The 27341-nt window shown below is 39.2% G+C and overlaps 1 protein-coding gene across 1 annotated transcript in view; it reads left to right on the forward strand.

Moving 5' to 3' along the window:
• The window catches only part of LOC114663796 (ATP-binding cassette sub-family A member 13-like), a 488511-nt gene that overhangs the window by 281811 nt on the left and 179359 nt on the right, over positions 1–27341 (forward strand). Inside the window, exons 29-30 of the mRNA XM_028817717.2 lie at positions 26026–26113; positions 26365–26473. Coding sequence (XP_028673550.2) covers positions 26026–26113; positions 26365–26473 — 197 coding nt within the window. The remainder of the gene's footprint in view (positions 1–26025; positions 26114–26364; positions 26474–27341) is intronic.

The raw sequence follows: 27341 nt of genomic DNA on the forward strand, positions 1-27341 counted from the left end.
ACATCTCTCTGCAGGCTTAGGTCAGAAATGAGACTGTCCAGAACACAAATTGTCTTCAGTTTAAATCATTCTATTGTTTTTGTTCCGTGCTTATTTCCATTGTAGTTTTGGATCGCCCTGCGGTGGGCTGGTGCCCTGCCTGGGGTTTGTTTCCTGCCTTGTGCCCTGTGTTGGCTGGGATTGGCTCCCGCAGACCCCCATGACCCTGTAGTTAGGATATAGCGGGTTGGATAATAGATGGATGGATAGTTTTGGATCACCTAACTTCTATTAAGCTTCAGCCGTTGGATTGCTAGACTGAAATCCTTCTGCACCATTTCTTGATGCAATTTTGAGGTCCTTGTGCCCTCTGTGACAGCAAACTGTCCAGATCCTGAGGCAGCAAAAATCCCCTAGCTGTAATTCCATCTCCACTTTAACTTCACGTTAGGTGTTGGTGTGCAGTGTCTTTTTTTAAATTCAAAAATAGCATTGTGCTATTTTGCCAAAGACTTCAACATTTGCCCCATCTGTCCTAAGAACATTGTCACAGAAGCATTATGGAACATGTACTGAATGTAATATTCTACAAATTTAAGATGTGCTGCCATGTTGGTTTAGTTGAGTGGGATAGGAGGTCAATGATGAACTGAGGTCCCATAGGTGTGAACATGCCAGTGCTCACTCCGGGGTTGATTGTGGTGCTTGGCTGATTGCACACTCTCATGCAAATGCGAACAGATCAGTCAGGTGCCTCATTCACACCTCGGAGTAAGCTGAGGATCACATCTACACCTAATCAGGCAGTGTAAAGTGATCCTGCAAAGAAGGGAGAAAAACAACAGAGGAAGGAAATCAAATAAAGAAACAGATTGTGAGAGAGCAGTATTGGATGCCTAATCAGAATGAGATGATGGGCCAGCCAGGCAGCAAGGGAGTGAGCAAGAGACAGGGTGGTTGTTAGCCCCACAGAAGAGAGAAGGATCAGCGCTCTAGGGGCAGATCATCCCCACTGATATTTCTATAAGACCAGGTGCGATGGTGGTAGTGTCCTCATCAGGGATCCAAAGGGACACCAGGGGTGTGAGAAGAAATACTGGAGGACAACTGACCCTAAGCGGTCTGGCAGACACTGATGGAAGCAGCCATAACAGGGGTCATTGAGGAGGATCACGGCTACTGGAGTCTCTGCTGGCTGAGCGAGCTGTGAGTGAGCCGGGTAAACAGAGGGTGTTGCACTGGGCTTGTGTGGGATGCAAGGAGGAAGATTAAGGACCCGCTGACTCTTTGTTTGACACTGATTTCATCTCTGGATTTTAACTTGTGGACTATTCACTGTTTTTATTGGATTATGCATTTGGTACACTTTATTAATCCCCTTATTTATTTATTAATTTATTTAAGGAAGAGCACTGCACCAACGGTCGCTAATTGTTTGTGGATTTTAATAAAAGCACTTGCCACCTTTACACCAACCCCTTGCTGAATGCGTATGTTCTCATTTGCTCACTCCATTCATGACTATTGATGGTTTCAGGTTCAAGAAGAAACAGGTTATCTCCTAGAGAGAGTGTGGAGCTAATCCAGACCGTCACATAAAGGTGGAATTTTCTCAGTGGTGTTGTCTCATAAGCACCTTTGTTGTTCAGAGATTTTCTTATAGTGAGCCCGTGAACAGGGACATTGGCAAGTTCATGTCTTTAAGTCCCTTGTTCTTACTTCAGGGTTCTTTTCACCTACTTCAGCATTGCTTTCTGCACATTTACTGTGATCATTGCAGGATGCCCAATTCTAAGGAGAGTAGCAACAGTACTGAATGTCCTCCATTGCTTTGCTGTTGATTTATAACTTTCAAAAGTTAGAAATGCTTTTGTAACCCTTTCCAGCTTTATGCATCTCTGCAATTCTTTTTCAAATGTCCTCTGATATTTCTTTTTATCTGGGCATTGTTCACATGAACAGATCGTTCTTGATAAGAGCACTTGCACTCAGTAATCAAACTTTGTGTGCATTTCTTACAGGACAGTGCACCCCTAATTTCACCTCATTGATTGAATCACCTAAATCCAATTATTTTTTGGAGAAGTCATTAGTTTAGTGGTTAACATACTTTTTCCATCCTGGACTGTGAATGTTTAAACTAAGTATTCTGTATTGGCAAGAAGTAGTATAATTATTTATGTGTTATTAGTCCAAGCTGATTTTTTTTTTCTGTCCATTATTGTGGATTAGTTGAAGATCCGATAACATTGTTTTGAGTAGATAATGCAGAAATCACATCATACAGAGGATGCGACCTTCAACGTGTTCATTGGATCCTTTTCCTACTCCTCTGATAAAAGCTAATGTATCAGATATAAGCCCTCTTATTGCTGACATCATTAATCACTCTCTCCAGAGTGGCTTAGTCCCACTGGCCTTGAAAACCACAAAAATTAGACCTCATTTAAAAAAATCCTCTTTGGATCCTGAAGTGATAGCAAACTATCGTCCGATCTCCAACATTCCATTTTTGTCTAAGGTTTTGGAAAAGGTTGTTTTGGTTCAGCTTCAGGATCACCTCAAAAAATTCAACCTGTTTGAAAAATTTCAGTCTGGTTTCTGAACTTCTAACAGCACAGAGACAGCCCTGATTAGAGTCACCAATGACCTCCTGATGGCTGCTGATCAGGGCTCTCCATCACTCCTTATCCTCCTGGACCTTACAGCTGCATTTGATACGGTAGATCATAATATTCTCCTTCATCATCTTCACTATACAATTGGACTTTCTGACATTGCTTTCGAGTAGTTCGAGTCCTATCTTACAGACAGGACTGAGTATGTGGCCTTGGGGGATGCTAAATCTCATACCCACACTGTCACCTGTGGAGTCTCACAAGGATCAGTCCTTTAATATCTATATGCTACCCCTGGGTCACATCATCTGCAAGCATGGAGTTTCATTCCATTGCTATGCCGATGATACGCAGCTCTATGTGAGACTGGATTCGACTTCTCTTATACCTCCATCAACTTTTTCCTCTTGCTTGGATGAGAATGAGGCCTGGATGTCCAAGAACTTCCTCAAGATGAACAGCACCAAAACTGAAGCTCTTTTAATTGGCACCCCCCATCAACTTCGTTCCTCTGTAAATTGTATTTCCTTTTCTGACCGTACCAGTACCCTCTACCCTTCTGTTACAAATCTGGGTGTCAAGTTAGACTCCCATCTGTCATTTGATATACGTACATAACCATCACCTTTGTAAAATTGCATTCCTTCATCTCTGAAACATAGCCAAACTCCGTACCCTACCTCTACCTCTGTGATGCTGAAAAGCTGGTTCATGCCTTTGTCTCATCCAGACTGGACTATTGTAATGCACTCTTCATCGGGATACCCAGCAAGAGCCTTCAAAAGCTCCAACAAATTCAAAATAGTGCTGCAAGAATCCTGATGAGGGTGCGGAAATATGAGCATATCTCACCAATCCTTCGGTCACTTCTTTGGCTCTCTATCCATCTCCGTATCGAATACAAACTCTGTTTACTCACCAGTGTATCCAAGGAAATGCTCCACAATATCTTAAAAAACTCCTTATATTACAATTCACTACAAGAAACCTCCGTTTTACAAATACCTACCGCCTTCGCCCCCCTGTGACCAAACTTCATACAATGGGAGACCGAGGCTTTGCAGCTGCTGCTCCACGGCTCTGGAATGCCCTACCAGAGAGCCTGAGAACACAGCAGATTGTGGGCTGTTTTAAAAAAACAGCTAAAGACTTTTCTATTTAGAAAGCTACTGTAAAGTGTCCCTATAAATAAAATGCATTATTATTATTAAATCCACACAATTTCAAAGAATTCACAAACTTTTTCTCGCAACTGCACATAACATATTTAAATCCACTTAATCAACTCTAAGTCATAGTTGTCAAAGTCTATCCCAGCAGTATCAGACATAAGGCATGTCAGTCATCAGTTTATTAGAGGGCTCATTCAAACACACTGACTCAGTAAAACCTGGATTGGAATTGCCAGGATGAACAGACTGTATGTCTAAAAGGGACATGGGACAAAAATCTAGATAGCCAGAGAAGCAACCCAGTGTAGAACACAAGTGGTTCATGCAAACTCCATATAGACAACAACTGAGCCTGGGATTCAAACCCAGGGCACTGGATCTGTGAGGCAGCAGCACAAATAATTGAGCCACAGTGAGTAATCTGTAACAACAGCAGTCACACTCTGATGGTGGCAAGTTACACACTCCGGCTGGAACAAATTTGTGGAAACAAAAAGTCGAGGGGAGGCCTTTGTTACGCCGATCTGGGATCAAGTGCTCACCCATGTCATGTATACCAGCAATGAGGTCTTCATTCGGCAACATGCATACCTGCTATGACCTCAAAAGAGAGCCATTATTAAAGAGAATGTAAAAAGAACCAAACAACAGGAAACCCTCACCTCAAATAAATGTTAAGTGTTGTAATTGGTGGCACCCTTGTGGTTTGTAGAGGGAAACTTTTTTTCAGTTATTATTATTATTTTTTTAAATATACAAGAAAAAAGTCAGAGAGACACAATGATAAAACACATTGAAGAAACACAAATGACACTTTATATAGCCCTGCTACAATGTCACTCTTTATAAACATTATGCCACACTTTATTTGTGTACTGTGGCTTTACTGTCACAAGTATGCAGTAAGCAACTGAATCACTGAAATGTAAAATTGCAATGCAAGAAAAAGCTTGTATCTGGCACCCAAGTCATACAACTAGTCGATATGTGGGTTGATTCTAAAGTAGTGTTTTGATTTCATTTATGTTTTGCCAGTCTTTATCTCGTGTCCCTTTGTATACAGTATATATGTTAAGCTGAGATGTGATTATACAAAAACACTGCTCTAGAATTTTTGCTGTTACAGAGTCACCCATTTTGTTGATGCTTAGGACTGACTCAAGTGTTTTATAACCATTTCATTTTGTATTTCACATTTAGGGAAAATGTTTTTAAGGAAACCCTGTTCTGCTTCTTTAATTAAACAATATTCTATCTAGAAAGGGTTTTTCTTAATTACTAGTTAAGATCATATGCCCTAATACATTTTTCTATTTTTAGATAGCATTGTATTACTGAAATGTGTCTGAACATTACACAGCAATGGTTTGGGATGTGAACTGCACCATCATGGCAATTATGGATGTTGCATGCTGCAAGTGTTTTAGAGTGACTTCAAAAGTGCAAATTCGTAATGACTAAAATCACATTATTGACATTAGAGTTAAAACAAAATTGTTTGGGTAATTGGAATCTCTACAACCTTACATAGGTTATGTACATGAAAACATTAGAAGAGCATGGAACAAATTTTGCAATTACACAAAACATAATTCATTTGACAGATAAGAGGAGACCATTCCATCAAGTCTGGTTAGTTTGTCTCAATATACTTTTTAAAAGATGTCAAGGTTTCCAATTTCAGTAATCTGTACCAGATTCCTCTGAATGTTTGTGAAGATAAGTTCTTCCTGGATTCTGGCTTAAATATCACAATTTAATTGAATGACTTATTCTGGATGAACTAAATCAATGGCATTGACAATTAGCATTCTCCTGCACTCAGCATTCTTTGCTCAAGAATAGAAGTTTAAATCCCTTAGTCTATTAAAGTAGGACATGCTTTTTAGTCCTAGGATGAACTTGGCTGCTTTCCTCCATGCACTTTCTAGTGCTGTAAAGTATTTTTGTAACATTACCAAAATTGCATATTGTACTCCGGATGCAATCTCACTAGTGCATTATATAGTAGTTTTCAGAGTATACCCTAACAGTTTATAATTATAATTTATTAATTACTTCTGCACATTTCCAGGACTTTGAGAATGTTGCGTCTACATAAACCCCCTAAGCAATTTTGAGGGGTTGCTTCCTGTATGACAGTGTCATCCATCTTTTATTTATAATTAATTATTCTTTGTCCTACATCCATCCATCCATCCATTTACCAACCCGCTGAATCCGAACACAGGGTCACGGGGGTCTGCTGGAGCCAATCCCAGCCAACACAGGGCACAAGGCAGGAACCAATTCCGGGCAGGGTGCCAACCCACCGCAGGACACACACAAACACACCCACACACCAAGCACACACTTGGGCCAATTTAGAATCGCCAATCCACCTAACCTGCATGTCTTTGAAAGGAAACCGGAGCGCCCGGAGGAAACCCACGCAGACACGGGGAGAACATGCAAACTCCACGCCGGGAGGACCCGGGAAGCGAACCCAGGTCCCCAGGTCTCCCAACTGCGAGGCAGCAGCGCTACCCACTGCGCCACCGTGCTGCCCCTCTTTGTCCTACATATAGTACTTTCCACGATTCTACATTAAACCACATTTTCAAAGTTTTAGCCAATTTTGAAGATTATCCAGAACTTCTTGAATTGTGTTTGCTCCCTCCTAAGCATCTGCTATCCTTCCAATTATTTCATTTCAAATTTCACAGTCTTACTGACTATATTAGTATTTATGTCATTCATATTTATTAGATATGGTAACGGTACAAGCACAGACCCTTGGGGACGTCCAGTGTCCTCAGCCCATGCTGAGCAATCTCATCATGTCAATACTCTGTCTTCACCTGAATAACCAACTTGAAATCCAAGTTTGAAAGTTGCCACCGACTCTGATGTCTCGTAGTTTCAAAATTAGTCTTCCATGTAGAACTTCTTTAAAAGCTTTTTGAAAGTCTAAGTCAACTACAGTATGTCATGTGATTTGTTTTTTGTTTACTACTCCCAGAATCAGCCTAGTCTCTGTTCTCTGGACTTTGTCTAGCGCTGTTATGTATACATATTTTTGTAATATGAAGACCAAAACTAAATACGGTACCCCAGACGAGGTCTCACTAGTGTATTATATAACTTAAGCATAACTTCTACTGACGTATACTCTACACCTCATGCTGTATAACCTAACATTCTGTTAGCTTTCTTGGTTGCTTCTGTGTACCCTCTGGATGTACACAGTGATGAGTCCACTGTGACTCCTAAGTTTTCCTACTTTCAAGTTTAATACCCCCATTGTTCATTCAAGTCTAACATTTTTTTCACTTCCGACATGTAATGCCTTACATTTATTTATGTAAATTTCCTCTGCCACAGATTTTCACAATCCTGTATGCTGTCCAAGTCCTTCAGTAACAATTTTGCAGATTGTACATTACCTACCTTTCCACCTAGTTTGGTATTATCTGCAAACTTATATAGATTTTATTCTTATCCAGACACTTTATGTACATTAAAAAGAGCAGCTGCTCCGGCACTCATCCCTGAGGGGCACCACTGTTATCATTACTTAATTCTGAAAAAGTTCCCCTCACCATAACCCTTTGCTTCCTGTGTTTGAGCCAACTTTGTCCCCACCTGCAGACTGTGTCCTGAATTTCCACTTCTTAGAGTTTGATCATTAACCTTTCATATGGTATCTTATCAAAAGCAAGATAAATATCATATGAACATCTTTACATTCTTTTGTTGCTTTCTCATAGAATTCCAGGATATTAGTGAAACATGACCTTCCTTTTCTGAAGCAGTGTTGAGTATCTGCTAACACTCTTGTTCTTGCCATGTGCTGATCAATGTTTTCCTTAATAATTGCTTACTGGCCTTAATTGTTTGGTCACCCTGATCACCCTTTTCACACAGAAAGACACAACATGTAATTTATGGATTTTGTAAGCTTTTGTGTCTTACTCTAATAATAATGAACTATTTATGTTTCCTTACACTCACTACATCATTCTGCTGGTTTTTATTATTAGAAATGTATTAATTATGTTTATCTCATGCTGTTTTGCAAAAAGTTTAAAAACACTGCATTTGTGGCTTGTAATAATTAATCAATTAGTCTGCCAATAATGTGGCTTAATGGCGCAGACTGACAAAGAAAGGGCTGACAAAACGCTGGCTGCTGGACAGCATGTGTACCAAACACCTGTTGTCTAAAAATGCCTGGCAGCTCACTCACTACTTGTAAGCCACTAAATAGGCAGCCAGTTAATCGATCCCTAAATGTCAAAACCCAGGCAAGTTGCTACACGTTTACCCAGTAATAAAGTAATATACAATTGAGAGCAAGTCATTTTTGGTGTGCATTTCTGTAATGTGTACTCAATTACAGTTGTGACGCTGCATAGGAAAAGCATGGTCTCCATGAAGGCTAGTGTTCCTTTTAATATTTGCATCACATCCAGTGTATTACTAACAGCCTCTCCTGTTTATCACAATTGCAGTTGTGGTACATAAAGCAAACAATGGGAGAGCTTTTCAAACAAAACATCACACCATGCTAGCTATATTTTTATTTTGCTTCTCTTCATCAGAGTAAGCACTCATTATTAAGTTACACATTGGAGAGTTACAGTATTTTAGGTGAAAAGAGCAAAAGTACCCAATAAACAAGGCCAAGAAAAACTTGGGGAATATTGTTGTCTCAGTTATCAAAATCTGAAAGGTTAAGTATTAATGATCCCTTACAGTAATCTCTAGGTGAGAGTTTGATCCTTGACACCAGACAGAGCTGACCATGTTTTGCTTATTACCAGATTTCCTTTTTACTGCGCTAAAATCAGGCAACTGCAAAGGGCGTTATTCTTGATTATTTTCAAACCTCTATGGACGGTGACATCTCCTAGGGACAACTGGCAGGCCTCCCAAGGTGGATCTGCCAAATTATACTTCCAGCATCTTCCTGAAAAAAGAGTGGAACAGGATTTGAAGTATATGGAGTCTTTGAATGCTGTTTATAATGGCTTCCCTTTACCTACCAGCTCCTTTTACACAGGAAGGTTAAACTGAACTGGGACCACTTAATATACTGTACATGTGTGATGGATACCCGAGCACCAGCAAGCCCAAACTACAACACAAACACACAAGCACAGTCCTGGGTTCAAATAAAGGTAGATTTATTAGTCAAATCACCTCAAATATATCACACAAGCACAAAACACAGGTTTTCAATCCACAATACTTCCTTCCTACCACACTAACTTCCTTCACTCATGCGTTGCTTCACTACCTCCCAGCTCCGACTCTCCTGGATAAAGGAGTGCGGTCCCTTTTATTAAAGACCCGGGAGTTCTTCTGGTGCCAGGGCGATTGTCTGATGGAAGCATTTCCAGAAGCCCATTATAGCAGGGAGCTTGTCTCCCTGCAATATATATTACCAGTAACGGTGCACTGCATGATAACATGCAGTGAATACACTTGACTTGAGGATTCATAGTTTTCATACTCTTTCTCTGTACGTTTAGCATTTGTTTGCTCAGAGGTTGATGCGCTTGCTGCTTCCTGAGCAGCTCTTCTTTTCTTCACCCTAGTGGCCCGCTTCTTCTCTTCTTTTGTCGGCATCTTTTCACATTAAAACTGATTTAGTGTTTGTCTTCAATTACTTAGTACATTTTCCTTAATTTTTCACTTAAGCTGGCACTTAAGTCTTCAATCTGCCACAAGAATGATTTAAGATATGAAGAAGTAGGGGGAGTGATGGCGAAGGTGGTAGAAAATGAGAACGACGCCCGTATGCATGCGCTGCACGGCCACCCTACTGGCTGCTGCCAAGAGTTGATTCTACAATAAAATAAAAAGAGGAATAACCTTGGGGGTCAATCATCAACCCCAAAAGCAGATAGTAGACATCACGTAGTATATGTGTACCAAATTTCAGGTCAATAGGTCAAACGGTTTGCGATCTACAGGTGATTTTTAAATCCTGGACAGACAAACAAACAGCCAAGGTAGTGTATTATATAAGAAGATACTCTTGCTTCTTGTTATAATTCCCCAGCATGCACTGCACTTCTGTTCAGCTTGCCAGGACTTTACCCTAGAAGCAAAGCAAAAGGCCTATAATCTGAACAGTTTAAAGTACCTCCTATACACGTTTCATTGCCATAACAACATTTTCCCTTTGTTTTTGCTTACTGTTCCAGGGAGCAAGTTATGGATCTAAACTGTCAGTCCATAGTAGGAGAACAAATTATCTAGTGAAATGTTTTATTATTATTCAGTTAGAGAATACATTGTTTTCCTAGATGGGTTGTGTTAAGTGATATTGTCCATTATCATATTTTTTCTAAATTAATTTGTTAGTAAAAATATAGAGTAATTTGTGTAGATGTTTATCCTATGATGGATTAGCATGCCACCTTGCTCAGGTTCCTGCCTTATGCCTGTTGCTTGATTTCTGTTGGATTAAGCAAGTAATGAAAATAGATGGATGGTATGATGCTATTCATTCATCTATCTTTACAGCTGTCACCCAGACTCTTCTAGCTGCCACATTCCGTTGGAGCTGTCTTTGTTCCTGAAAGACAAATTGCAAACATCACGATCAAGTGGCCCTACAGCTGGCCTGGGTACATAGGGGAAGCCAATAACAGAATTACTTGAACAGACTGTGCCCATCTGTTACTCAAACTGAGATTGTCCAAAGCGAAGCTTTTCACCTTTCTCAAGGGTCAATAAACTTTCAGTTAAGTGTGTGGTGCCTGCTATCTGTGTCTTTTCTAACCACTGAAAATGACAGTTATAAAAACAGTGTTGGCTTATTTTTCCCAATGGCAGAGGCTGAATATGCAGACACTAAAATGCTGTGAACACTATGGGTTGATTTATCATGTGAATTTTTCAGCCTGGAGAGTGCTTTAGCTAGGAGCCTGCCATTCCTTATCAACAAATGCTTTGATCCTTATGTAAGACAGTGTTTCTTTATTTTTATCTGCGGTTCCAAAAAGACATTAGCACTATGTTTTGCTCTTAAACAGTGTGGAATATGACCCGGACACAGACAGGCAGACACGCTCATGTCACCCCACACACATTTATTTAGGGCCTCCATCACAATACACAAAGTTCAAATATCCATGTTGCTCACACAAGCCCCCAATACCCCACAGTCCAGGCCAATCAATAATGCCACTTTCTTCAGACCGCCTCCTTCTCTCCTCCAGCAACCTTGTCCTCTCTTCCACCCGACTCAAGTCCATCTCTGAAGGGAGGCGGCCCCTTTAAATAAGTACCCGGATGTGCTCCAGGTGTGTTCCCGGCAATCTCCCACCGACACGCCCCATTGTGGCGGAAGTGCCGGCTGTCTCCCCGGAAGCACTCCGGGTGTCCCTGTTCCTCTTCCCCCCAGCACTTCCTGGTGTGGCGGAAGTGCTGTGGTCCAGAGTCCTCCAGGTATTGGGGTCCTCCTGTCATCAGGGCACCCCCTGGCGGTGGCCACGGGCCCCTACAGGGTAGAGCTTCCAAGCTCTGTACCTGTGGCCCCCAATACAGCCAGGGAGGATGCCCCCTCGTGTCCTGGAGGAGGCACAAGCCCTCCTCCACTCCTCCTGGGCGTCCCGGCCGGGCATGAACGCCCACCAGGCACCAAAACAGCATGGTGCCTAATTGACACATTCTGTTGAGTAGCTTCAATATACATTTTGATTTTCAAAGTGCATTTTTAAAAGGCACAGTAGCACAGTGTTATCATCTCTCAATAAGGAGGCCAGGGTTCACATCCTGGGTCCTCCCTGCGTGGCTTTTGCATGTTCTTCTTGTATCTGTGTGGGTTTCCTTCCACCTGTTCAAAAACATGCAGGTTAGGTGAATTGGCGATGCTAAACATGCTGTTGTGTATGTGTGGATTTATACTTTGGCAAGGACATGGAAATTTTTATTATATTTGTATAGGAAACTGAAAATGCAACGGTCTTTACAAATGAATAAGAAAATATGTATAAAAAATTATGCACACCCTGTGATGGACTGGCACCCTGTCCAGGTTTGTTTCTTACCTTGGGCCTTATGCTAGATGGGGTAGGCTCTGGCATCTCCCAAGACCCTGGTCTGGATTAAGCAGGTTGCAAAATGAAGTGACATTTAAAAAAAATTGGGGACCCATAATTAAATGCAGAAGCTGTTCAGCTCCCAGCTAAAGTAATAATTAAACACTTCTTTGTTTAAATAAATGATATCTACAAAATTCTTACTTAAAATCACTGTTCATCCAGCTGTCATCTGCTTATTTTGGTTCAGGTCTACAGGGGCTGACAACAATGAACGCAAGAATAGGACACTCATCAGTCAGAGTGTACTCAGTCATAGAGAGCCAAGATTATAGTTGCAGGTGAACGTGTTCGACCTGCCCCTGTAGGAGAAAACCCACAGCATTAGGAGAAAAACCCTTCGAGATATATTGTGTGGAGGAGATGCAGATGCCACCACACTTGTATGGCCCAGATTCAGATTCAAACACCAACCTTTGGAGATGTGAGTTGGCAGAATTAACTGCTACGCCACTCTCATTGCTGTATTCTGTATAGTACATTTGTTTTAATACAGTATCTGTTCTTTTTTTAAAGAGATCAAGTGAGCTGATTACATAAAATACATATTATTTGAGTTCACAAGGATTTCTCTTTAGCTCCATTAAACAAGAGTTTGTTTCTCATGCCACAGACAGAAGTAACAAAGCAAATCAGAAAATGAGCACACTTACATTTGCTGCATGCAGAATATTTGTCACGTCTGTTGTGCAGGTCATAGTGTGATTCTCCAGATAAATTTGTTAGGTATAAGTGCAAAGGATGGTGGACCATAATAAGTAAACTGAATTGATGGGGAAAAGGCTGATTTTAATAATTAAAATTATTTGTGTTTAAAATCTGAAACTTTCTGTTCTCATGGCTTTTTTAAGTTACGAAAGGCATGTTCCATAAAAGAATAAAAAGATATATAAGATTATAGCTTATATTTTTTTCAATTTTCACATTGTGTTGTAGGAATGACAACTCCGTGAAACAAGAAAATTTGGAATGGATTGTCCAGTTTATTGTCCGAAGGCACTAAGTAAAATCAAAAGGCAATGCTCTTTGTCCTGTAATCTTCCCATTATGCTGATTCATCCATATAAGAGCACCGAAAAAAGGAAAAGGCACATAAAAAAGTATTCAAACGCAAGCAAAGCACGAAACACATTGCACACGAAACTAGACCCAAAAAAAAAAAAAAAAAAAAAAAAAAAGAGGCTCGCGCACAACAGCAAGGCACCTCCCCCCCCCTACAGGCACCGGACGGGACACACACCAAGAGGGGGATTCAACAAGCCCATAGAACACAAAAAAAAAGAACACAAAACCACCCCACAGACCCTACAAGCAAGGGACGGGACACACACAAAGAGGGGGATTCAACAACACACAGGAACACAAAAAGAAAGAAGACGCTCGCGCGACAACAATCCTCAATCCCCCCCCACCCCCACCCCCCCCCACACACACACATCCATAAGAAGTGACACCCAAAGCCACATATTCTAAAGTGAACGTCAACACCTTCACACTAGACAGCATAGGTGTCAGCATAGGTGGATCTCCTTACAATAAAGCACTATTAACTGTTCAACTGCAGAAAAGGAAACATATTAACAGTGACTGCGATCCTCCTTATTACTTATCCATATTTCGCATGCTGAGAAAGAAACAAGTCATGAATACACGGTCACGGGTACAAAACGAAAAGGAAATGATAACAGGAACAAACACACGAACACGAAAGAAACAACAAAATAGACGGCTATGCAGCATAGGTGGATCTCATTACAATAAGGCACTATTAACCATTCAACCGCAGAAAAGTCTCCATATTAACAGTGAGTGCAATACTCCTTATTACTTATCCATATTTCTAAAAGTAAAAATGTCTCGACTCCAAAAACGCAAAGCTCAACTAAAGCTTCTAACTAACGATGTACCTAAAAGTAAAAACTTTATGAACTGCATTAGATCCTACAATAGTTCATTTGCTTTTGCATCTACCGGAGTAAATATCAGGCCACCAAAAGGCAATGGCCCATACTGCTTTCGCATATGTGCACAAATACTGCATCGCATTGGAACAGTGCACCCTGAAACGAATCAACAACGCAAATATGCACAAATCTACATCCTAGATCCACATGACGCAAACTATCAATCAAAGTGCTGCATCGCAACAGGCACGGATTCAAAACGAAACACCTCCCGTCTCAGACATACGTTAATGGCAGCGAAGGCTACAACGGGCTTCTCACACAGCACAGGCAAATCGATTACAGCTCCAAAACAACACGTCCCAAATACTACACATGCAACAACGCGCCTCTCAAACGGCACAAGCAAAACATACACCAGGAAAATTCATTCGGATTAATGAATGTCATTTGCAATCATTGTCATTCAGTTCACTTCCCTGAAGAAACAACTGGCAATACAAGTTATGCATTTACACGTTGTTGTCAAAAGGGTCAAATTAGACTGCCTTCTTTACATTCATATACTGAATATCTACAGAAGCTTATAACTGACGATGTACCTGAAAGTGAAATCTTTATCAACTACATTAGATCCTACAAATCGGTATTCACTATGAACATTAACGGTGGCACTGCACGTGACATCCGTCTTGAAAAAATGTTGTTTATTGATGAATGTTCAATGGCATGAAGTCACTTACTCAACACCATTCATAAACTTCTACAAACGTTTAGGAATAATAATATTCGATTTGGAGGAAAGGTACTTTTATGAGGAGGAGATTTTAGACAGTGATTAGCTATTCTTGCAGATGCCATGCACTCAGCTATTGTTCAGTGCACCTTAAAATACGCAGACAATTGGCATTGCTTTCAAAAGATACAGTTAGTAAAAAAGATACGATGTCCAGAACCAGATCATAACAATTGCTTATTACAACTGGGAGATGGTACACTCACCAATACAGATGGACTTCACCCACATATTATTACAATTCCTCAAGCCTTTATCTGCGACGACTTAGTTACAGAGACATTTGGAACAGCAATCTCATTAGACCAAATGCCCCTTTTAACACAACACACTATATTATGTCCAAAAAATATTAATGTGGAAAACATTAATACCCAAGTCATTCCATTGCTTCCTGGAGAGACACAACTCTTTCTAAGCTCTGACAAACTTGACTCTGATCACAACAATAACCATCTTAAATGACCTTACAAGTTCTGAGCTGGAATTACCTTTTACACTTAAACGGCGTGTACAAAGAAATTTTCAAATAAACCTTTACACTGTGCCACACACTTTATTGTTTGCTTTCTATTTGCATCATCTACACCGTCACACTATTCTATATCTCATTCATACATCACGCTCTTTGTCATTCCCAACACCAGGGGTTGGCGAGCGAAGCGAGCAGGGGGCGGAGCCCCCTAGTAACTTAAAGAAATGAGGCTGATTAGCCAAGTTCACTGTGGTAGTGGAGCTCCATCTGGCGGGTTGCTCATGTCGATAATGACTCCTTCTTCCAGGCGGCTCAAGGGTTTTATTGAGGCTGAACAGGAAGGGGCAGAGTCAGGTGTCCTTACTGAAAGGCTTCTCAGAACTGTGAGGAAAGGAGGAGATCAAAGTGTTTGTGATCATGCCCCCTCCAGTCCCTTCAGATTATGACATACCCTGACAGAGCCTGTGAGGAGGTCCTCCAATGCACATGCGTGACAACATATAATTTAATAATCTAGTGTGCATATTTTGACAAAGTGTAACTGCTGCTGAATTCATTCATTCAAGTCCCAGTTTCAATTAAAGATTTGTATGTCCCAAAATACTTTTCAAGCAGTCTTCTTCAGACCACAATAGTGTTATTCATTTTAGTTTTTTACTTTTACACTATCTCTGTAAGTTTATACTTATGGTACAATTGGTTAGATTTCTTTTGGTTTTTCAATTGGACGACAGGCAGGTCAAGTGACATGCTTATGGCCACATAGTGTCAGTAGTGGGATTTGAACCCACAACTTTTTTCTCCACTGTTCTCCAGGAAAGCTTTGTGCTCCTTCTCTTCTGACTCCAACTCTCCTGGGTGAAGCTGATTGAATTTTATGCTGGACCCAGGAACCTGGTTACCAGTAGGCCTGCCAATCTGGACTAAAACTCCCAGGCAACCCTGCAGGTGTGTACTGTACATGGAGTGGTCCACCATGTTGGAGAAGGACATTGCCCTGGGAGCCAATCTCCTTCCATCCTTCCATTATAAAATTATCCCGACCAGAAGAGGGCAGGCCCACCATCAAAGATGGGATTCCTATCCATTCTTGGAAACCATTCATTATAAAGGGCTTATCTTTATATTTCAGCTGGAATGCCAGATAATCCATGTTCTCTATTAAAATCAATTAATTTATTTTTAACCTGCTATGTCCAATTTACAATTTATTAACTACTGCACTTTTTTTTTTGTCGTATTGGGTGTACATAACATAATGCTTGACTGGCTTGTTGAGTTTCTGTCTGTTTCAATTAAAATCTCCCTGCCTTATTTTCTAGAAACTTTGCTACACAATATCGGATCATGCAGCACAGAAAATCTGTTACATTTTTAATCTGTATGATCTTGATACATTTGAAAACTGCTAAACCTAATATCGGTTGGCTTCCATGTAAAGCCATGCTCTATCAATGGTATTTTTATAAATAATAAAAAAAAAAATAGCATCAGGAGCCAGCCTGAGGCAGTTGAGTAGACTTAACAGACTGAAGGGAAGCCGTACAGTTTCCAGTCTTGTAATTCTGTGCTAATCCCTTGAGCAATTAACTCTATACACTCCTCATGTGATAGAGTCCCTAGTGCTACTGCTGCATAGTAATAGTGTGATTTTTTTTCTGAATGTGCGAAAAAAGAGGATGTGGAGAAATAAGTGGCAAAGTATTAAAGTAGTAGTACTAGAGTGTTAATGGACGCTTTTGGCAGGGTGTGTTAAAGTGTTCAGTGGCCATGGACTGCTGAGAGTGATGTAAATGTTAAATTCTGATTTCTTTGTAAGAAATGTATCATTCAGAAGTTTAACCCATCTTGACCTGGGCAGCCACAAGATGTAAATCTGATCAGAATGCAAACAAAGAGAATATGGCAGACACTTGACATGCAAGTGATTCGATCCAGTCCTCCATTCATTTACTGTTTTTAACTGCTTTCTCCATTCCAAAGTTGTGAGAAGCTACTGTATATCCAATTGATTTAATGCTGGTGTTATATGTGGATGAAAGGCTAGTCTATCACACGACAAAGCAGTCTCATATCAAACCCATTTGATTATTATTATTATTATTTATTCGGCTAACAGACAAGATCCCAGTAAGAGTAGGTCTGCACCAGGGATCCTTATCTTTTTGATCTGGTTGTAGATGTGTTGAGTCATGGAATAAAAGACCAATCCCCATGGTGCAGGCTTTTTGCTGCTGACACTGTGCTGTGTAGTACCAGAAAACAGGAAATGGAGAGGAAGTTTGCAAGAATAGAGAAGGGCATTGGAAGATAGAGGAATAAAGATAAATAGGTAGAACTCAGAACATTTGAGGTTTAATGATGGTCAGGGTTCAGAAGTTAGCTTGCAGGGAGAGCTATTGAAAAGAGTGGATACATTTTAAATATCTAGGATCAGTGGTAGCCCAAGATGGAAAATTAGATGCAGAGATAACCCATAGAGTACAGTGTAGTTGGAACAGTTAGAAGAAATTATCAGTAGTATTGTGTGATTGAAGAATTAAGGCAAAGGCTAAAAGTAAGGGTTTTAAGTCCATGGTGGGACCAGCAATGATGTGTGGTACTGAGACATGGGCAGTAAAGGGAGTGCAAGAGAAGACGTTAGATGTGACAGAAATGAGAATGTTGAGATAGATGTGTGGACAGAATAAGAAATGAGAATCTAAGAAAGTACAGGAAAGTAATTTGAAGTGGTATGGACATGCGATGAGGAGAGACAATGAATATGTGGGCAAAAAAGTGATGAGAATGGAAGAACAGAGGAAAAGAAAGTGATTGAGGCCAAAATAGGGGTGGATGAATAAAGTAAAAGAAGATTTGAAGGAAAAGGGTCTGACTGGGGAGGAGGTGCAGGGCTGAGCTGTGTGGAGAAGGTTGATCAAGCACATTGACCCCTTGCTTCCTTATAAGAGGCATTAGCTCTCTGGAAATGTGTTCTTTTCAATTGCAGCGTTTTAATTAACCTGAATTTAAATAAAAAAGGTATTATCCCTCCTCAGCATGCAATATGACGGTTAAAAAATTACATGAGAACAGAAGGATAAGCTAGCTCTTTACTGACGGGTTCACGCGGTATTACAGACGGGAAGCTTATGACAGACATATCAAGTCGTGGGAAGCTTGATCTGTGCAGTCCGTCATCTTTCGTCGCCACGCTGAAAGGATTTTCACTGGACAGAAGACATAATCTTCTACCCGGCCTCGGACGGAAGACATACTCTTCCACCCGGAAGCTTCAAAGTGTTGGCCGTAGGTGACCATTCTTATATACTGGTTGCTCCATGTGCAGGCTCTTGGCTCCGATCCAAACAAGGACATGACAGTACTCAAACCCCACCTTCAAACATACAGGAATAGCACAATGCCTACATACAGTTCTTATCCTCCCAATAAGGAAAGGTTTTTTGTGCTGACAGAAGACAGAAATATACTAGTCTGTCTTTAGGCTGACTGTTCAATTCTCCAGCTGTCTGTAGCTCTCTATAGTCCTGTGCTTGGCTCGGCAATTCTGCTGATGCTATGCCCCTCTGTACCTGTATGAATGAATCCATAACAGTGGACGCAGAGAACAGTGACATTAAACTTAAATAAAAAAAAAACACATAGTATAACACCCCTCATATAATGAAGAAGAAGCTGTCACCTTTATCCAAGGCAACTTTCAACATTTGAGATACAATTGGTTATATTTCTTTTATTCTTTCCAGTTGGAATATAGACAGGTGACATGACTTACACAGTGTTAGTAGCAGGATTTGAACCCACCATCTCAGGGTTTGAAATCCAAAGTCCAAAGCCTTAACCACATTTCCATCCATCTACTTTCTAACCCAGTTATCCAATTCAGAGTCATAAAAAGCCAGAGCCTATGCCAGCACAATTAGTTTACAAAGTGGAAACCAACCCTGAACTGAGTGCCAGTCCAATGTACAGTAGAAGACACTCATGCACAAACCCTCACTTACAATGGGATAACTCAGAGTCACAAATTAACTTAACTTTCATGTGATTGGAATGTACAGTATATGAAAATTAGAGAAAAATGTCAAAAATCCACACTAACAAAAATAAAATATCTACATGTATACAGGGAAAGAAATCCAGCATCCAGGAGCTGGCAGACAACAAGCCTAAATGATGCACCACTATGTCATCATTAATAAGTGCTTCATCTAAATCTTTAGAATAGTTTTGATTTTAGAGCACATTTTAACTGATCCTTTTGCTTTGCTAACCACACCAGTGTGACACCAGAGAACTTCCTCTATTTGCTCACAAGTACCCAAAACACAGCTGACTTTCTGAAGAAAAGTTAAGTACCACAAGTGAACAGAAGAATTTGCTTCTTTAGTTTCATTATAAACACACTTACATGACAAGTATAGTGCAATACAAGACTAACTTCCATTTTGGCTAATCTCTGTCTGGCAAAAAGACTTCTGCATTTTCCACCAGCAGTTATGCTAAGCTGGAGCCCTGTAAGGCACCCAAGAGCTTCACCAATGTTACTTATTCTTGTATTTTACAGAATGCTCAAAATGTCATTATGTAATATGGGCAGATTTAATCATGGCAACAGTTTACCAGCCATTTTCAAGGAAGGGGGTGAATTTGTGCCCCTTATACCAGAAACTGTTGCACATTATCATTTTATCCTTTATGGCCAAGAAAGGTTAATTCCTGTCTGCTGAAATATTTTATTGATTCTATAAGTCTCATTAGATAACGCCAGGAATCCTAATACAGTTAGCATGAACATAGGACCACAGGGTCTATTGGCCTGGTCTCACACAAATAGTCTTGGATATCTTGAATATAAACATGATATTCTAAATCTTCCAAGTCTTTGCAGTTTTTAATCCATCTGTGATAAAAACACCATACAGTTTCTTGGCTAGGATTGATTTCTTCATATGAAGTTCTTTAGCACCATGGAAACACAACACTTTTTAATTCTGAGCAAAAGAAGGGTTGTGTACTGCATAGAACACCTCACCTGCTAAGGCAATACTCGTTTGAACATTTTTGCTCAGGTATGAATTTTGGCTTAAGTGCAGTGCTGGCACCACCATTAATACAAATTAGGCATTCACCTAGGGTGCAGATCATAAAGGGGGAGAGGGAGGACCAAGTCACATGGGTTAACATTTAAACAGTCGGCTGGTGCACTAATAAGCTTGGACTAGGGCACAAAATAACCTTGCACTGGCACAGCTTAAGTGGTTTATCTTGACTTACTGTATTGGCCCCATCATGCTCTGTGCTGCTACACTTAGCTGCCAGTTCAACTGCTGCACATTTAATCTCTAAACTTCTGGATGTCTGGCTGGCACCAGCTTTGAAACATCATCATCAGCATGTTATCTTCCTTCCATGGACATTTTTATATTGTTTGCCATTGTACAGCACTGGTCTCTGTTTGGTTCCGTTATATCAAATGTCTTTTCTTTCATTCTGAATAAAAACATTACATTACATTTTTTTTTTTCAGCCATTATTACAAACATATGGAAAATAATACATTAAAACAATACCATTTTTGTGGTGGAGTATTCTTTTCATTTGTTTTACATCTGTTCATTTTTTAACACAATTTATGCATAGTTTGGACAGATTTTGCTTCAAAGTAACTGGTTTGTGAAACATGGTGAACAAAAGCTCAGTGAAAAAATATTTCAACAAATAATCCGGATGAGTTAGGTTTAGCGGTCTGAGTTTAAGGTGTTGAATCCATAAAGAGCCCCAGAGATGCCAGTTTAGTACAAATTAGATCCACTATCAAGTTGAGAAAAACAGTAACAATTTCAATATTCTGAAAAGTCACGCTAGCTTTATTTGTAATGATATGCAAAGTGTAACTAGTTTGAAAAAAGCATGTCCGGAAAAGTCACTTTGTGAAAAATGTGTTCAAACAAATGCACACTTGTGTAAAGACTGTGCATCCTGCTGGATTATCATCAGACTCCTCATTTAAGATTAGCCTAAACATTTACTTATCTTTACTGTCTGTCATTAGCTTTTCTGAGGGTAGCTATATGACAGTGTTTTAAATCATTTTTGTTTGCTTTTTAATAATGCAGTTATATATCATACTGTTAAATAAGGTACACAGTTAAGTTGATCTACTGCAGTTTTTTTTATTAACTTCTGGTTATGAGCAACATTCAGTATATCTTTTTAGTTTAGTGAATGAATAAATTATGCCAGAGTAGTTTAAATAAATGTGTCACTTTAATAAATAAATTTTAAGTGTGTTCGGCAATGCATAAAAAGTGCAGTTTATTACATATGAAGAGATAATTACATTGCGCAAAAGTAAGTAGCAGTTAAAGCAGTGATGCCAGAAGGTGGGTAGGTTAAGTTAAGGCAATTCAAAGGGCTTCTGACTGACAGGGGCCCTTTAAAATGGAAACATTTTTTTATCAGTTTTTATTAACCGTTTATTGCAATTATATTTAAAAGAATAAATTACTTACAATATAGAAACTAATGGTTTTTGCCAAAAGTAGCCATCCAAGCAGTCTAAACATTGTATTTCCACCCTCTCTTTTAGCCAGAATGGTACACGAACTTAGATAGATAGATAGATAGATAGATAGATAGATAGATAGATAGATAGATAGATAGATAGATAGATAGATAGATAGATAGATAGATAGATAGATAGATAGATAGATAGATAGATACTTTATTAATCCCAAGGGGAAAATCACATACTCCAGTAGCAGCATACTGATAAAGACAATATTAAATTAAAGAGTGATAACAATGCAGGTATACAGACAGTCAATAACTTTGAATAATGTTAACGTTTACCCAAACCGCAACTCCCCGGGTGGAATTGAAGAGTCCCATAGTGTGGGGGAGGAATGATCTCCTCAGTCTGTTAGTGGAGCAGGATTGTAGAGTGGTAATTCACACACTTGCTAGCCAACATTAGTTTTTTCAGTTTGCTTAAATTTAAATATTGAAGCTAAATTCTGGATTCCAGAAAAAAAAGGACAAGAAAAGTTTTAATATGAGAAGAGCTGGCGACAGTTGATCACCTAATTTTTCCTCATAGATATGTCGGTACCACTTTGGATTAGGTGTCCCTAATACGCTGTACTTACAATGTAATTACTTATATAATTGCAGACTAACCAGGTGTTATTACTACCTTGTGCTTACTGTTTAATTGCAGTGTAAAGCTTTAATTAATTACTCAGTTGTAATTGTTATTCTACAATTTTTAAAAGTATGGGTATACATAAACTGTAGAATACCAATTACGATAGAGTGCTTAACCACAGCATTACATTGTGTTACGCAGTAAATACAAGGTAATAACACCTAGTCACTCTGTAATTATACAGGTAATTACATAGTAAGTACAGCGTAAGTAGAGACACCTAATCTAAAGTGATACCGATATCTCAGTTTATTAACATTTGTCCATTCACCTTACATGGTGCAAATGAATTAGTTTACATACTCATTCAATCTAACCCAAAAACTAAAAGATGAAAAAATTCTAATAAGCAAATGGCACGGATAAGCTGTGAAGGCATATACTTATAATTAAGTTATCCTCATATAATTTGCCGTATCACAGTAAACAGAAAATTATACGTTTCTGTTGGGAGAAGGAGGAGGAGGTTGGAAGCATGTTTCTGTTGCTAATGATTTTAATGCTAGACAGATTTTAATGTTTGTTAACTAGCACTTTCCTGATAAATACTCAAAGCTGATTTTACCAAATTTAAGTTGCTTTGAAAATGTCTGCTTATTAAAACTTATGATGAAGACTAGATATTTACAGATTATTGCATTGCAACATTTAGTGCATTTAGTTTCTTAATTTGTGAGACAAGAACACAGGCAGCATCTTATTTAACTGAGTCATGGTACCTCCATTTCTAGTCTGTTGGTCTCAAGAAGCCAAAAGACATTTAGCTGAGTAAAAATAAAATAATGACTGCATTTAGATTGTTTAAGCAACTGTGGGTGATTTCATCAGGGCTTCATATGTGCATTACAGGCAGTAACACACATGCACACATTTCTTAGTGTGTTCAAGTGCTCTTTTTATTTGAAGGCTGCAGTACCCATGCAACATGCAGGGCCCTAAGCACTTCATGCTTTGCCGATTCACCGCACCACACCACAAAAGACAAAGGTGCCAGCACATGTGACTTGTAAACATTTAAGCGCTTTTTCTTGGATGATTTTATGGGTTGTTATTCTAACAAGTCCTCACTCACCCAGCTATCAGTTATAGACTAAAAATAAGGTGGCTGTACAGGTGCTTCTCTTTTATGCAGCACACCTGACTCTTATATTTAAATATAACAGGTGCCATTGTTGTTGTTTTTTTCCTGCTGACTTTTGTTCTTGATGTTGCCCCAGTTACCATAATAATAACATAAAAAATCCTGTACAAACAAGTAAAACCTAGAATTGTTAACCGTAGTTCAAATATATATTCAAATTTTGAGTTATTTTTAATTTGAACATTTAAAGCATTTTTTTGGTACTTTGAAAACCCTAGTAAATATGGGACTCATCTATAGCTATACCAACCAGCAAAGGTAAAATTAGCAAAAGCTTCAGATATGTGAATTGGGAGCAAAGTGGGGGAACAAGTCTGATTTGGTCTGGGTTCAGCAAAATCATATCCTTTCATGGAGCACAGAATCTCTAGTGGCACCCTTGGCTTCAGAGGGAACTGTTACTGAATTGTTTTGTTCATACCAGCACATCCTCAGAGGAAAAATTGCCATCACTCCATTTTTTTCATTCAATGGTTATACATGCATGAGAATTCTGTCAGCTGCCTAGTCAGAACATATTTATGAAAATGGAGAAACATGAATGGGAAAGTCCTGTTTGAGAGTACTTTGAGTACAGAACTGACATTATCAAGAGCAAGTACAGAATGTAATCAATGACACGGCAGTCAATTTTGTGGAGCTTATTTAAAGGAAAAGAACCTGATAAATTTAAAAACACTCAAAAGATGTCTATAAATAAAGAGCACACCAAGACATTCTGAACAAAATACCCACCTGCCAAAGAAAGTAAAATGAGAGGTTATGTTGATCCAGAAAACTTTAACTTTATCTCTGGTTACATCAATCTATAGAACACAAAAAAGAGAAAGTATGCTGGCACAGCTACTTCAAGTATTTATTGAATGTTAAAGATGTTGTGTGAATTACCTGTCTTCACAAGGTACTGTAAAGTACTTGGTCTAAAGTTTAAAATGCCAAAGTAAACAGACCTCGTCCTAGAAGGGTGGACTTTGTTACAACGCAAGTGAGACCAACTTTTCTGAAATGTTCAGATGATAATTTTGTATGGATGGCTGGAGCAGAAAGAGCCTTTCTGAGTCCATCATGAACCTATTTGCATGTTTCTGCAATCCATTTGCTGGTTAGGGACAGTTTGCATTTCTTCATCTTCATCATGTAGCTGTTACTAGAACTAAAATGAAACATAAGCTGATGTAGTTTCCTCAAAAAAGTACCTAATTTAAATAAATCACAAAAATAAATAATAAAATAGAAATAGTTAATAATTTATAAAAATGAAACTATACTGAACATGAAATGACAGGTGACAGTACTATAGAAAAAAACTTTATTTAAAAATTAAACTAAAATAGCTGTGCAGAAGATACTCATTTATGTAATTTATTAATTAAATCATCTTCATTAATTTCATGTAGTGGGTTCAAATCACATACAGTGGAACCTCGGTTCACGACCATAATTCATTCCAAACCTCTGGTCGTAAACCGATTTGGTCATGAACCGAAGCAATTTCCCCCATAGGATTGTATGTAAATACAATTAATCCGTTCCAGACCGTATGAACTGTATGTAAATATATTTTTTTAATGATTTTTAAGCACAAATATAGTTAATTACACCATAGAATGCACAGTGTAATAGTAAACTAATGTAAAAATATTGAATAACACTGACACAAACACCCAGGCTCCCTGCTCAGCTGCATGCGCAGGCTCTCTCTCTCTCTCTCTCTCTCAGCAGCACACGAGCCTCCCCAGCCCCCCCCCCCCCCCCCCCCCCGCCCCCCCCCCACCTCTCTCGCGATCTCTCTCTCTCGATCTCTCTCGATCTCTCTCTCTCTCTCAGCAGCACGCAAGCCCCCTCCCCCTCTGTCTCTCAGAAGCACGCCAGCCCTCTCTCTCTCTGTAACATTGCAGCAGTTCGCGCTATAGCCTTACAATCCGACCGTTGTATAAACATTTTTTTTTTAAATGAGTTTTAAGCACAGGGGGAAAAAAGGAACATTTGAACAAATACGAACTTTATTTAAAAGCCAACCAAGAAAGTAACATTGCAGGAGTTCACGCTAATAGCATTACAGCCCGATTGCTGTAAACACTCTTTTTTAAATGAGAAAAGTAACATTGCAACACTTTCTTCTTACCACTCTTCACTTGCTTAGAAGCCATGGTTAACTGCAAAAGCACACAAAAATACTGTAGAGCACAAAGAGTTCACAGGTAAAGCACGCACGTCTGACTGAGAACAATAAACAGGGAGAGGCTGAACACGTGCTTAAATACAGTAATCGGTGCGCACGAACCGGAAGGGAAATGAAATAGAGCACAAAGAGTTCACAGCGAAAGCACGCACGTCTGACAGAGAACAATACAACAGGTGCGGAAATCATCGGCGCGCACAAACCGAAAGGGAAACTGGCTTGTTCTTATACTGAGTGTGTGGTCATGAACCGAGGCAAAAGTTTGGTGAATGTTTTGGTCGAAACCGAGTTGTACGTGTACCGAGACGTTTGTGAACCGAGGTTCCACTGTACTTGTTTTGTCATCTGTGTGGATTTCAATGACAGTGATTGTGTTTGAAAATATGTTCTGAGTTCATTTGTAAATCTCATGATATGTTGACCTGCATATTTGTATGTATTTCATTTTCCAGATATGGTGGATGGTCTTTTGGACTTCCTTTGCACAAAGAGCTAAGACAGTCACTTTTTAATTCATCTCATGTGAAGACCCTAAACAAGGTAAGATAAAGAATTTGGTAGGACACATTCTTTAACAATTAACAACGTAGTTTCAGGACCAATGCCGATTCACCATTACATAACCTGACTTAATTTAAAAGAAACTTGCAAATCTCTAGAAAACTAAGCTTTACCAGATATGATATGGTTTTCATCAAACAGCTAATATGCTTCATTGTCAGCAGCCCTCTTTTTCACCTAATCTGGAACCTGACAAATCACTTACGGTATACATTTTCTTTATTTTGTAGGTCTGGTACAGCCAGCAGGGTTACCATGCAGAGCCTTCCTACTTAAACCAGATGAATAATTTTATCCTTTGGAGTCAGCTCCCTCCTGGTACAGACTGGACCCAGTTTGGTACAGTATATATATTTTTCAAATATATTTACTTTGAGGAAAATATTCTAATCATATACTGCACACTTAGAGGCATTATGAATTCCCTATTAACTACGTATTGCCCTCTGATTAGTCTGCACTCTAGCACAGTTAAAGGATAATTTTGTTATTTTTTTAATTAACACTTCTTTGTTCATGATTTTGATATTCATTTCCAACATGAAATTCTGTTCTAAAGTGAAGCATTTTTTATAATTAAAAAAAACTAGCTCTATCTTACACTTTAAAATGAAGGTGGAGAGTATTGGTATCTAAATGTGAAAACAAAAGCCCTAAAACTTAGTATTTACAGTATGTCCACTCTGAAGCAGCGGTATCAGTTTAAGAAATCGTGTGCTCTGCATTTCTGTAGCATGCTTCTGACAACAAAAGTAAACTGGAAGTAATATATTTTATCACAAATTCTTTGTACTGTTTTCTTCAGGGAAGAAAACATTTCTTGGTCACTTGAGTGCTCTCAGTGGGTGTCGTGGATGGAGTTTTTCCGTTTTCCATGGAATCTTCCCTAAATTTGGCATTCGTGCTTAATCATGTGAAAGTTTATTCTTGCCACTCTAAAAAAAAATTTAAAAAGATTGCATTATTTCACAATAAATATACTGGTATCGTTGTGCATGTGTATGCTTTGGTAGTCTAATGATGGCAAGTGAGAGTGAGGTTGAGCATGTGACTAACAAGAAATATGCAGACATTATAGGAAGGCATATAATTTTATTAAGTTTAAAGTTCAGTAGCTTTGCTGCATATGTTTTAACATGTGCACAGTGGTAGCACAGAGCTGTCATTCCTGCCTCACAACACCAGCATCTGAATGTTTTCATGTTCT

Source organism: Erpetoichthys calabaricus, chromosome 13, assembly GCF_900747795.2.
Source record: "Erpetoichthys calabaricus chromosome 13, fErpCal1.3, whole genome shotgun sequence".
Classification (NCBI taxonomy): Eukaryota; Metazoa; Chordata; class Cladistia; order Polypteriformes; family Polypteridae; genus Erpetoichthys; species Erpetoichthys calabaricus.